This window comes from Pteropus alecto, unplaced genomic scaffold, assembly GCF_000325575.1.
Source record: "Pteropus alecto unplaced genomic scaffold, ASM32557v1 scaffold78, whole genome shotgun sequence".
NCBI classification, from domain to species: domain Eukaryota; kingdom Metazoa; phylum Chordata; class Mammalia; order Chiroptera; family Pteropodidae; genus Pteropus; species Pteropus alecto.
In genome coordinates this window covers 5,988,275-6,000,133 of record NW_006443124.1, presented here as the reverse complement: position 1 = coordinate 6,000,133, position 11,859 = coordinate 5,988,275, and the positions used below count along the sequence as shown (strand labels likewise).

Genomic DNA, 11,859 nt, shown 5'->3' with positions numbered 1-11,859 from the left:
GGTGGGTGGGGGGGGCTGGGCCGCTCACCGGATGCCCAGTGTGGTCTGGATGAGGGTGGTGATGCCCACACAGGTGAAGATGGTGCCAATGAGCTGGCTGACCATGTATTGGTCGCGGCCCACACACAGCGCCTCAGCCAAAAGGAAGGGCACAGCGATAGTGCCACTGAAGCACGTCAGGTAATGCTAGGGGTTGGAGAAGAGTTGATCAGGCAGGGCCTATGACGCTCACAGGTTAACAGGGCTCCTTAACAGTCCTCATGCCTGCCTCAGTGGGACTGGAGCCATGCCACCCTTGTAAATGTACCCACCTAAGACTGACACTCCCACAGAGGATTCCCAGAGGGCTATGGCTCACTTCTCTGGGGATTACTAAACTATCTCCAAGTTATTCCTAAATATTCCGTGGAGTGGGCCCTCTTTCCTGTCATGACACTTCACCTGGCAGATGACACTTGCTCCCAGGGGATTAATCTTTTCTCAGGTCCCATTGAGCCTCTTCCCCACCCCTACTTGGTGACAGTCACTGTTGCTGACCTTAGGTTTCTCTTCCTGTTACCCAAGATAACTTTGGTGTCCAGGGAGCGGGTGAGATCCCAGGGAGCGTGCAGAGTGGCGGTGGGGAAGCCCTGGGGGGAAGCCCACCTGGAAGCCCAGCAGGACGCACAGGTACCAGGGTGGCACATCCTCGATCTTGTACAGCATGTCGAACTGGGGCTCAGCCACTGGAGGTTCCCTCGTGGAGGTCCCTGCTGTGGGCAGGGCCACTGGAGGGTCCCTCATGGAGGTCCCTGCTGAGCCAAGGGACTCACGCTGGGGGCAGCAAAGAGCCGTAACTGGGGATGGAGCAGTGGACACTGGCAAAGTCGATTCTGCTCCAGAATCAATTAAGTGCCTGAGTGGCCTGTCAGCTCCTCAGAATGGAGTCTGAGCCTGGGGTCCTCACCCCCTTCACAGTTCATTAACCCAACTATCCCTTAGCCAGGCTACAACCTGGCTCCCACCTCACATTGCTTTGTCCAGGGGTTAGTCCACTGTGCTGGCCCCTGGACCCCTTGGGACCTGGGCTTTCTAGCCAAGGAAATGGGCCTCTAAGTCAGAAGGCCTGGGGGGACACCGGGAGAGGGAGCCACAAGGGCTGGAGACTTTGGACAGGCCCTCTTGGGCCCACTCTGGTCCCACCTCTGCCCTTTGGAAGTCCTTGGGGTGTCACTGTTGAGAAGGGGTAGGTTGGGCTCCTACTGGCCCCCAAGCTGGAGTCAGCCAGTTCCCAAGCTGAAGTATTTTTCACCGCCACTGCCACCCCTACCCCATCCCCCAATTGCCACATTCGGCCTGAGACAATCACTCTTGATCAAGTTCATCAGAACATTTGTCTCTGCCTTCTCAGGCAGAAGGCCTGTGCAGTCCCTTTAGCCCTCACCCCACCCTGCCCCCACCCAGCTCCCACCCATCTCCCAGCACCTGTGTCCAGCCTGCTTCGGGTTCCTCCTGTGCCCTCATCGTTGGGGCACAGGTGTGAGCAGTTCCTGAGGAGAAGAGCGGATGGTTATACAAAGCCCAAGGAGGACTTTACTCCACACATCAGACATTATTAGAAGTAAATCTATAACCAGATCTCCAGCTCCAATCTCGATTGCGAAAGCAGGACCCTGGGCGGAAGTAATGTATTAACTCCAGCCATAGTGGAGTGGTAAATGCCGCCCACGTCTCTGTCACGTTCACCTCCTGCCTGCACCTGAGCCTGGGCACAGGGCCTGTTCTTGTTTTCTAAGAGAGGGCCAGAGTAGGGGGTGAAGCATAGTCTTGGAAGTTTGCCAAGCCCTGGGTGAGGTGAGAGGAGTAGAAATCAGCAATTACTATGTCACCCTCTGAATGAAGCTGTTCTCCACTTATTAATAACAAGTTAATCATTATCATTATCATAACCACTCTCATTTGGGAGGGATGACTGCATGCCAGGCAATATCTATGTATTGTCATGTCTAACCCTTGGAGCTGTACGGTATCAACCTCTTTTGCAGTTGAGGAAACAGATTAGGAGATAAGATCTGACCAAGGCCACATAGGTAGCAAGATTTTAGAAAACTATTCCTAAAATTCAGGTTGGCCTAAATTCCTGCATTCATGCTGTAAATCATACATTAACTGAGATAAGGCACTGCCCTCCCCACCATCTCTGTTCACCCCTCAAGCTCCCTGAGGCACACAATAGATGAGCTGTGGGAGAAGAAGCTGCCAAGGCTGGCCTGGCCTTGCCTATCCCCTGTGTCAGGACAGGGATCCCTTTCCCCTCCCAGCTAGAACAGGCTACCTAATCTGTGGGACCCAGTGCAAAATGAAAACGTAGGGCCCCTGCTCCCAAATTATGAATTTTAAAACAGCAACAGCAGATCATTAAACCGAGTGCGGTGCCTTTCTAAGCACTGGGCCCTGTGTGACCATATGGCTGTCACACAGCCGCTAAAGCCAGTCCCTGAGCCCAGTCTGTTTCTCCCTCCTGGCCCATCCAGCCCAGCCTGGCCATGGGGCCTGGAGCTGGTTGAGAGGGCCTCAGGAGGGTCCAAGGGGCTGAGGCTCCTCAGCTGGTGGGGGCAGGGCTGGAGGTCCCTGGTTCTACTCCCCTTGTGCTGCCCCAGCCCCAGCCCCCTAGAGACCACCTACTTCTGGGTTGCTGTGCCCATGGCCAGGCCCTGCCCTGAGGGCCCACAGGCAGCACCGCTCTCCAGGTGGGCAGCAACTTCATGCCACAGCCTGAATCCGTCAGCCTGTCCAGTCTCCAGCCTGTTCCTCTGTCAGCCTGTCCTCTCCTCTCCCTTTTTGGCTTCTGCTCCAAGTTTCTCAAAGTTGTCTGACCAGTTTGAAGTTTCAGAGCTGCTCCTCAGCACTTTCATCCCCAATCTCTCCTCCCCAGCACTCCCCAGGGGGCTGTGGGGATAGAGCCTCGCCCCCTCCACTCTCCTGGACACTCAATTCAACCCAAACCACACACCAGACACAGAGACAAAGCTGCAAAGTTGCACATGGTCTCAGATATAGTCACATAAAGGACTCACGACACCCAGATTCAGATGCAGAGAGTCTCTCTAAATCATTCCACATAAACACAGGGTCATGTCAAGGGCTCCTAGCTCCACACCCAGCTACATACCAGATACTACTGACGGCTCAGCAACTCAAAGGTTCCTTGGCCCTGGCTCTTCTCCTGGTGTCTAGGAGTTCTCTCCTGGGGCGAAGGCCAGGAAGGAGGGGCCTCAGGCAATATAGGGGGCTGGGCTGCAGTGAGCTCAGGGAAGCTGGAGTAGTCGGGGCATGTCTGGGGTATCCTTATTCTTCCGGCAATGACCTTTCCCCACCCCCATAATCCGAATCCCCTCCCAGCCCTACTACCACTCAGCTTGGGACTTGTCCTGAGCCTCTTGTTGTCTAAGCCTCGGTTTCTGCATGTTATCAGAGGATTAGAGTCTGTTCTGTCCACCTCCCAGTGCTTCTGGGGATCAAAGAGACACTCACAAAGGAAATTGCAAGTTGTAACACCACCTGGCCCCCGGTTCCCAGACCCAGGTGGGCCCCAAGAGGGGTCCTTTTTTCCCCCGTTGTTGAGGGATGAGCCCTAGGATAGAAGAATTTCTGGGGAGAGCAGGACTTAGAGCCAAGATGCTAAATCCAAACTGTTCCAGGAACCCTGCCCCACCCTGTCCCAGGCCGGCACCTAGGGCTCAACCATGCCAGCTGGTGTCAGAGGCAATCTAGAAGATGAGCAGCCACTGGGCGTAGTCCCAGTGAAACTAGAGTTCCGGGAGGGGCACTGATAGCACAGAGAGGTTGTAATAGGCTTGTCCACGAGGTAGCCTGCTTATGTAATTTTCCGTGGTTTTTCTTTCTCGTGAAGGATCTGGGGTCTCGTTGTTCACATAACTGGATCTACATGCCTTTGACTGTTTGCTGACATTTCCAACGATGACAGATCTCATTCACCTCTGGGAAATTGTGGGGACTGTATTTGGACCTCTTTAGAGGCAACAACAGCAGAAACACCAATTTCTGTCCTTCCAGCCTGCCCCAAGCACATTTTGTAGAGAAAAGGAATCGAGGTCACTGGGTTTTATTTGAGTCCAGAGAGAAAGGCCTTGCCTACCCCCACCCTAAAGCTGAAGGAGGTAGGGAGAGTGACAGTACAGAAGAGCAAGGCCTCCTTGCCCTCAGGCAGCTTGCAGAAAAAAGTGGGGCAGATCTAGAAGGAGCCGCGCCCCCTTCAGGAGCAGACCACCCGAAGGGGAAGGAGGAGTTGGATTAGAGCTCTGCCCTTGTGACTGGCGCCTCCTCTGAGCAAGCCCCTCGGGGGCCTCCACACAGCAATGCCTTCAGAGCTTCTTGGCCTTGTTGGTGGGCTTCATAGATCTGGTCTTCTCCAAACTCCCCCAAGTAGTGCAAACATGTCCTGGAGAGCCTAGGGGAGCCCAGCAGGAGCCTCAGATTCAGCCAGCCCACAGGGGGCAAACTAAGTCTCCAGGGGGCTCCACACCTTCCTGTCATACCTGGTGGGCCAGAGGCCCCCTGTGAGCATCACACTGATGGTTGGCTCTGGCCCATTGCTAAGTCCTGGGCCTGTGAGATGTTTCACCTGGTTCACTTCTCGGACTCCATAGCTGGAGGCAATGGGGAGGAGAGTGACAGCATTAGTGAGAGCCCGGCCAGTGGGGGACCCATCTCCACATGAAGCTGAGCACACTGGCATTTGCTGAGTTCAGTACCCAGATTCTGATCCTCCCTAATGGAAAACGGAGGACCACAGGGAGGAAGCTGCTGGCCCATGGTCACACAATGATCTTGTCCCCTGGTCACCTACCCTTCTGCTCCCAACTCCAAAGCTCAGACTTGGACCCAGCCAGCCCCTGACCTGGGACCAGAGCCCTGGTGCAGGTGTGTGTGGTGTGAGTGGGAGACTGGGGACCTCTATACACCAGCCCTGCCTCTGGAAGGAGGGAGGTAGGGACCAGATTTTCAACTCACTCCTGCCAGGTCTGGGAGCAGCTCTGGTCCAGGACGTCTGTGTATACTGACTCACTTAGCTCCTGATGCCCTCCAGAGTCTGGGGTGTGAAGCTTGGCCTCTGCCTTTGCAAGATGTTGCCACATCTGAAACAGAGGGGCTGAGAGCCAGGGTTTCCAGACTGCTCAGTGTAGGGGAGGGGAGAACAGGAGCATGGGTCTCTGGGGGAGAATGAGGTGGCAAGAAAGCCTTTTGAGCAGGAAGCACCTGTGATGTGAGGCAGGCTTCATTGCCCTCCCCCAGGTCCTGAAAGCAGGGACTGGGCCAGCTGAGGCAGGATCTACTTTCCAGGAATGGAGAGGGTGGGCGGGAAATGCTGAAGGGGAAGGTTAGCCCTGGGCATGGGGGCCCCTCCCCCAGGGCACACCTGCTCATCAGTGCATGCTATTTTAAACCATGAGAACAAGGAAAGAAAAAAATTAGCAGCCCCGTCTTCAATAACACGTGTACTCATAGGCTCCCTCGGTCCCCCACAGAGGTACTCAGGCACACTTGACAGGTTCGTGTGTGAACTCGGACACACATATACTCATACATTCATGCACTCAGCATACAAACACACATACACCAATGCTCCTCAGTCATGTTTTAGGAAGGAGTCTGGATCTGAGAATGAGCATGAAAAGGAAGGAGTCTGAGACAACAAGCTGGTGACTCCTTAGGTTCTCAAGATACTATGGGGTGTCCCAGATTGTCTGGTCTCTGTTGGGCAAACAGATGGGTAAAGCGAGGCAGGGAGGTTCAGGTGAAGTGAAGATGGCAATATCATGGGAGGCCGAGTCTAGCTGGATGGCCGGGGATGGGAGTTGGGAGATCAAAGGCTAGTGGTAGAATCTGAGGTAGACGGAGGGGTTTGGCTTGAGGAGGGGCCTGGGCAGGGGAACTGCTGGGGGAGGGACTCACCTGGTAGGCTACTGCCCTGCAGGCATCACAGCGGAGGTGAGCAGGCATGTGAGCTGAGTACTTCTCTTCATCATCCAGCTGTGGGGCAGTGGCTGTGAGCTGAGCCCTGTCCCCGAGGCCCCCTGGGATAGCCCAGTTCCCCAGAAGCAGCAGCAGTGGCAGTGACAGCCTCATGGTTCATGGAACTGGCTCAATGAGCACGGGCTGTGGGTGGGATGCAGATGTACATGTGTCTGTGTGCAGTGGGGGCCGCCCCGGAACACCTCACCCAGACCAATGGGGAACCAACACCTCACCCCTCCCATTCTCTCCCTTTCCCAGGGAGATGCCACGTATGCACCTCCTTTAGTGTGACCCTGGCTCCCAGCCCAATGGGGAACCAACACCTCACCCCTCCCATTCTCTCCCTTCCCCAGGAGATGCCACGTATGCACCTCCTTTAGTGTGACCCTGGCTCCAGCCACCTCAGCTCTATTTCACAGATAGTGAACAACGAGGCAAGGAGAGGGGCTGGGCCTGGACAAGGACACAGAGAAGCTGATACCTCCCACATCTTGGGATCAGGCCACGTGGCAGGCACTGTGCTGAGTACCTTGGGGGAGGAGGTCGTTGGTTACTGTCATTTTTATTCTGCCCCTGAGGACACAAAGGCTCAGAAAGAAGTGACAAATCCAAGGCCACACAGCTAGAGGGGACATACCGAAATTAAAACTCACACCTTATTGACCCCAAAGCCCATTGGCCACTCACCCACTGGTAGGAATGAGGCCACAGGTATGGTTTCCAGCCTAGGGCTCTCTCCTTGGGAGGCCAATTCACTAAGGCAGGGATGACAGTGTATGAAAGACACATGTGATTTCCATCCCTGAGCCCTAGGATTCCCTCCACCCAGGCTGTACCTGGACATGAAAGGGCATCATGGGAGTGGGAGTGTTAAGGGGCCATGGCAGAAAATCAGACACCTTACACCAGTTGTTTCAGCCATCATGGCTTATTGGGTCAGCAATTTATTGTGCACCAGGATGAGGTGAGGGGCCCAGGACGGGCCTAAGGCCCACCATGTTATCAGAACCAGCATCTCTGGCCATGAGAAGATGTCCAGGTTTTTCTGAGTCACAGTCCTCCCAGTCAGCTTTCAGTCCAAGGCAGGGGGGCAGAGACTCCAAGGGATCTGGGCCCCCCAGGGATCTCAAATTTAAGGAAGGCATTGATCTCCATCCCTAACACTGCTTCTAATGGGCACTCTTCTTCCCCAAACTCATCATATCACATACCTGTCCAGCCACTTCAAGTTCAGAGCTACACAGAAACCTACACGCAGAGCACCTCCCACCCCATGCATTTCCCTGTGCCCTCGGAGACTCCTGGAATCTGGGGCAACTGGAACACAGGTTCTGGGTCCTGTCCCTCCCTATGCTTTGACTAGCCTGCAGAGCCAGCACCTCTCTCAGCATGGTTACCACATCTGTTACTGGGAGAGTGAAACCAGCTGAGGGCTTCGAGTCTCTCTGACCTGCCCTACACAGGGGTATCCCTTCAACTGCCAACCCTAACCCTAACCCACCCTCTACTCCACCTGGAGGGGTCACGACACTCCTCTGGAACAACAGCTCAAATGATTCTCTCTGCTCACATGTCCTTCCTCATGACTCACTTCATCTGCCCTCTACCCTGGGAGTGGCTGAAGCCCTCACTCCTGGTCCCGGGATGAGCCAGCTCAGCTCTGAGGGCTTAGAGAAGCCAAGTCAGAGGCTGGGGTTGAGGAGTGAATGAAGGGTGGGGCTCCCAGTTGCAGACTACAGCCACTTCCCTACCTTCCCCCAGTACACCCACAAATCCCTGGCTGACCCTCCATTATTACTTCCCCACTCCATCTCCACTTGCTGTCCCCATGGCTCTTTTTCTCAGACCTAGCCTGCCCTGGTTGCACTAGCCACTTTCTACCACAGCCGCCAAGGCCAAGATCCTTTTTCAAAGAATAACAGATTTGATAGCCAGAGGCTGGTGCCTGCTCCACCTCAAGTGTGCCCACCTTCATGGAGGGACAGCTTACTACCTCTGGGGGACAGCCCTGTCCCCTGCTGCTCAATTCCTGCTTTTTTTTTCTCCTAGCGAACCCCAACACTCCCTCAGGTCAGCTCCCAGGGACATGACCCTGAGACATCTCACTTTTACACACACACAAACACACCACACTCTGGGAATGCTTGGGAAACGGGTATATACTTTTGCTGGGGAAGGAAGTAGGCAGCTACTTCCTGTGCTCCAGCTCCATCAGCCCAGGAGTCTCTGATACAGTGTCTGAAGGTAAGTTCCTCTCTGAAGACTGGCTAAAATGGATAAAAGTAAAAGGTGACAGAAGGGAAGAAGGGCAGGGGACTGGATGCCAGAAACTTCAAGGCCATTAACAGCCCCAATACCACGTGGGGATCAGGACCTAGGCCCTCACACGGAAAATAAGGAGCCTTTGTTGGCCTGGGTGGGACCCGAGCTGGTGGGAGGAGCACAGAGGAGAAGAGGGGGTGCGGAGCTAGGGGTCCCACTCAGAGACAGGTAGTACATCCCATCCAGGGACCCCGACTCAGAGGCCCAGGGTAGCTGGGTGCCACTTAAGGGCGGCGGGCCCGGGGATGAAGGCAGTGAGAGGCCAGAGACAGGCCCATAGGCGGGCGAGTAGATGCCGGGGCCCAGGGCCAGCGGGGTGTAGAAGCGTCGGAGTGGCCCTGGGGGCGAGGGCGGCAGCAGCACCTCCACGTATTGTCCGCTCTCGGGGTCGAAGAGCAGCCGTAGCCGAGGCTGCCGCAGCGCCTCCACAAAGTAGTAGCGGCCGCTCTCAGGGTCCACCAGGACCTTCCCCGCGTGCGCGGCCCCAGGCGGCCTGCGTGACCCCTGGGAGGGGCCTTCTGGGGACCGGTCCATCGGAGGCGCCGAGGCAGCGCGGGGCTGGGACGGCGCTGTTCTGCTCTCCAACGCCTGGGGCTCTCGCAGGAGAGACGACTGGACCGCAGTCGCAGGCCCGGGGACCAAAGGGGGTGTCTCCAATTTGGGTGCTATCCCAGGGCTCGAGCTAGGGTGCACCTGAGGGGAACCGGGGCGGAGTGGTCGGGATGGTTGGGTCCCTGTTGCCTCTATGGGTGTCGGGTGGGGTAAGATGCGAGCGCCACCTAGAGGGCTGATCTGACTCTCGCCGTCGGGGACAAGACGCGGGGCCTCCGCAACCCGATTCTCTCCTCCAGGACCACGCATCAGGACTCCCCGGGTTCCCTCTGGCTGGCGTCCCAAGGCCAGGGCACCAGGCAAGCGGATCTCAGTGCGCGCAAAGGGTTTCGCCGTGCTGTTTTCGGCCTTCCGCCGCAGGACCCCGTTGGGCTGTGAAACGTCCCGGGAGACTGTGTTGGGGGACGGCTCTGGGGGCTCGTAGGGGTGCGACACGACCGGCAGAAAGTCCTTGAGATAAATAGAAGTGTAGTGAGCTGGGGCTGGAGTCCCCAGTGCCTGGAGCTCTTGCGTCACCGATGCGCCACCCTCCTCTTGGCGGGGGTTTGCAGGAGGCGCAGGCAGTCCCGAGCTTGGAGTTGCCGCGGGGAAGCTTGGCGCGTATGTGGTCTTCACCATCTTGCGTACGTCGCGGGGGCGCGGAATAGCCACGCGCAGGCGTCCCGAAGTCACACCTCCAGGGCCCAAGGCTTCCGGGAGCTCATCGACATCCACTGTGCCCGCGAGGCGACTGATGGGCAGCTCGGGTGCAACCACCTCTGGAGACGGCTGACTGCCTCGGAACATAAGATCTGGCATCTCGCGTGTGGACGAACTCTGCACCTCTATTAGCTCTGGATCGCCGGGTGCGGATGGCGTAGGCAGCGCCCGCTTCTCCTGGACTACGTCATTCAGACCTTCCCGCGTAGAGGTTATCGATGAGCCCGGCACTGTGGGATCCCACGTCTCTTGGGGCAATGGGCTCCACGTCCCAACAGGACGATTTCGAGCCTCCCTTGAGGACAATGCCAGCGGGGACGAGCTCCTACTCCCCTGTACTTTATCCCCGACTGCCGGATGCGGAACCTCCCACGGGGAAGACGCTTCAGGGGATGGGCTTCTTGCCCTGGCAACACCCAGGTTCCACTGGGAAAGTGTCGGAGGGGAAGGGCTTCTTCTGCTGACAGTTTCCTCGACGGTGGGCTCCTGATTTTCCCATGAAGGGGATGCCTCGGGGGACAACGGACTACTCACCCTCCGAATATCCCGATTCCACGGGGACAGGTTCTGGGGAAACGGGCAGTGAAAACCCTGCACGGGCCCATTTGGAGCCTGCCACAGCGGGGACGGTGTCCTTGGCCTTACTGCCTTACTCAGAACTTCCCAGGGGTCCCTGGACTCGAAAGGCGGACTCTGTGGCCTCAGGATGGTTTGATCTGGAGTCTCTCCCGGGAACCTAGTTTTGAGTTCCTGGTTGTGCATCTCCTGGGTCTTCTCCCCTGACTGCAGGAAGATGCTGGAACTAACCGGACCCAGCGGCTCAGTTCCGGGCGCGGGTTTGTCGCGCCGAATCGCGCGTTCGCGGAGGCTGGGCCACGGTCGTGGGGCTCTGGCGGGCGCTGAATTATAGTGCATGCGGGGTGGCCGAGACCTGGCATCTTCCTGGACCGTTCGGGTACTGCGGGCCGTTTTCCGAGTCTCAGGCTCTGGCCGCTCGGTGGGCCCGAAGGGGGCGCTGCTTGCGGTAGGGACTGCAGGGCTCAGTTTTCTGGCCAGCGCTGTCTGCACGAGGCCCGAGGCAGCCTGCAGGCGGCCCAGAGACTCGTCTAGGGAGCCGGTCCGCAGGAGCAGTCGGGGGCGCGGCGCGCCGGCCTCCCGCGGTGGACTCCGGTGTCGGGGGCGCAGTTGAATCTGACGCTTGGGCACAGTCCGAGCCCTGGTGGGCGCAGCACGCTCCTCCAGTGCCACCTCCACACACTCGAACTGCGCTGGGGTGGCAGGACTCGGACCACGAGGCCGCAGCTCCAAGTAGGTGGCCCAGCGGGAGCCACCATCGGTGGCCTGGGGCTGCGGTGGGGCGGGGACGGGAGACGCGGGCCGGGGCGGCGAGAGGCTGCGGAAAGCCGGGGCAGTGAGCTGTTGCACCTTGCTATCCGCCGAGTCAGAGGGGCTGAACAGGGGCCCGGCGCCGAAAATGACTTCCATCTCCCCCGACGGCAGTATGCGCAGCTGGGGCTGGGGTGGCCGTGGGCCGGAGCCCGGGCCTCGCGGGAAACCCGAGCCGGGACCGAGCTGCTGGCGGCTATTCTGGGCTCTGACGGACAGGCGAGGCTGCGCGCCCGCCCCCAGCACAGGGGCCACCCGGGGCCAATTCGCCCAGCCCTCGTCCGGCCTAACGTCCGGGGGCTCTGGAGAACCCGGAGCCGTGTGGTAGGAACCTGACGAACCGGAGGAGTCCTGGCGCTGCGCGGGGGCAGCGGGCAGCTGACCTGGGAGCCCGGACAGGGCTGGCGGGGCGAGCGCGGTCAGCATGGTGGGGCCGGACGCTGCGCACAACCTCCCTCTCATTCGCCTGGGCTGATGCAGCAGGCGCCCGCACTGTCCCCGCCCCGCTCAAGGATGCCATGGGGTCACCGCGCCTTAAAGCGGCCGCGTCTGCTCCAAGCCAGCGGTGTCGCCAGCAAGAGAGATGTGAGTCCTGGCCCTTACCCTCCCAAGCCCCTTCTCTGGCTTGGGCTGGAGCGAGACTGAGGCTGACAAGGTGAGGGGAAGGCAGGTGTCCAACTTGGAGCCAGGACCTAGGCCCACCCAACTCCACTAGGCCCACCCAACTGAGGAAACTAAGGCTGAGTAGGGACCTGCCTGAGGTCAAGCACTATGGAGTGAGGATCAGACTGTGAGCTGGAGGACCAGATCTTCAGGCTAGGT

General features: G+C 58.1%; 3 protein-coding genes across 8 annotated transcripts in view; all 3 read right to left on the bottom strand.

Moving 5' to 3' along the window:
• SLC23A1 (solute carrier family 23 member 1) overlaps positions 1-3,217 on the bottom strand; it is a 12,440-nt gene extending 9,223 nt beyond the window's left edge. For 2 of the 6 annotated variants that reach the window (XM_025040687.1, XM_025040689.1), the window contains exons 1-3: positions 1,465-1,718; positions 646-813; positions 29-186 (exon numbers count right to left, since the gene is read on the bottom strand). In XM_025040687.1, coding sequence (XP_024896455.1) covers positions 29-186; positions 646-813; positions 1,465-1,503 — 365 coding nt within the window. In that variant the 5' untranslated portion in view covers positions 1,504-1,718. Of the gene's footprint in view, positions 1-28; positions 187-645; positions 814-1,464; positions 1,719-1,738; positions 1,896-3,151 lie in introns of those variants that run through there. The other 4 variants (XM_025040688.1, XM_025040692.1, XM_025040690.1 and 1 more) reach the window with 4 other exon arrangements.
• Positions 3,218-4,104: 887 nt separating this feature from the next.
• MZB1 (marginal zone B and B1 cell specific protein) lies at positions 4,105-6,150 on the bottom strand. The gene is made up of 4 exons (XM_006923048.2): positions 5,956-6,150; positions 5,014-5,138; positions 4,539-4,649; positions 4,105-4,450 (listed from the first exon to the last, which is right to left on the bottom strand). Exons 1-4 carry the CDS (start codon positions 6,127-6,129, stop codon positions 4,294-4,296), a joined length of 567 nt encoding a protein of 188 aa, XP_006923110.1. The 5' UTR covers positions 6,130-6,150; the 3' UTR covers positions 4,105-4,293.
• Positions 6,151-8,400: 2,250 nt separating this feature from the next.
• Positions 8,401-11,784, bottom strand: PROB1 (proline rich basic protein 1). Its single transcript, XM_006923330.2, has one exon. The coding sequence runs from the start codon at positions 11,497-11,499 to the stop codon at positions 8,401-8,403; it is 3,099 nt and encodes a 1,032-aa protein (XP_006923392.2). The 5' UTR covers positions 11,500-11,784.
• Positions 11,785-11,859: the final 75 nt, after the last annotated feature.

Bases quoted from the DNA above. Each gene is read 5' to 3' on its own strand.
- MZB1 (XM_006923048.2), bottom strand. From the start codon at position 6,129: ATGAGGCTGTCACTGCCACTGCTGCTGCTTCTGGGGAACTGGGCTATC. The intron at 4,650-5,013 runs GTGAGTTGAAAA...CATTGCCTCCAG, and splicing joins TGCTCCCAGACCTGGCAGGA to CTATGGAGTCCGAGAAGTGA. The intron at 4,451-4,538 runs GTATGACAGGAA...GGGCTCCCCTAG, and splicing joins GGGGGCCTCTGGCCCACCAG to GCTCTCCAGGACATGTTTGC.
- PROB1 (XM_006923330.2), bottom strand. From the start codon at position 11,499: ATGAGAGGGAGGTTGTGCGCAGCGTCCGGCCCCACCATGCTGACCGCG.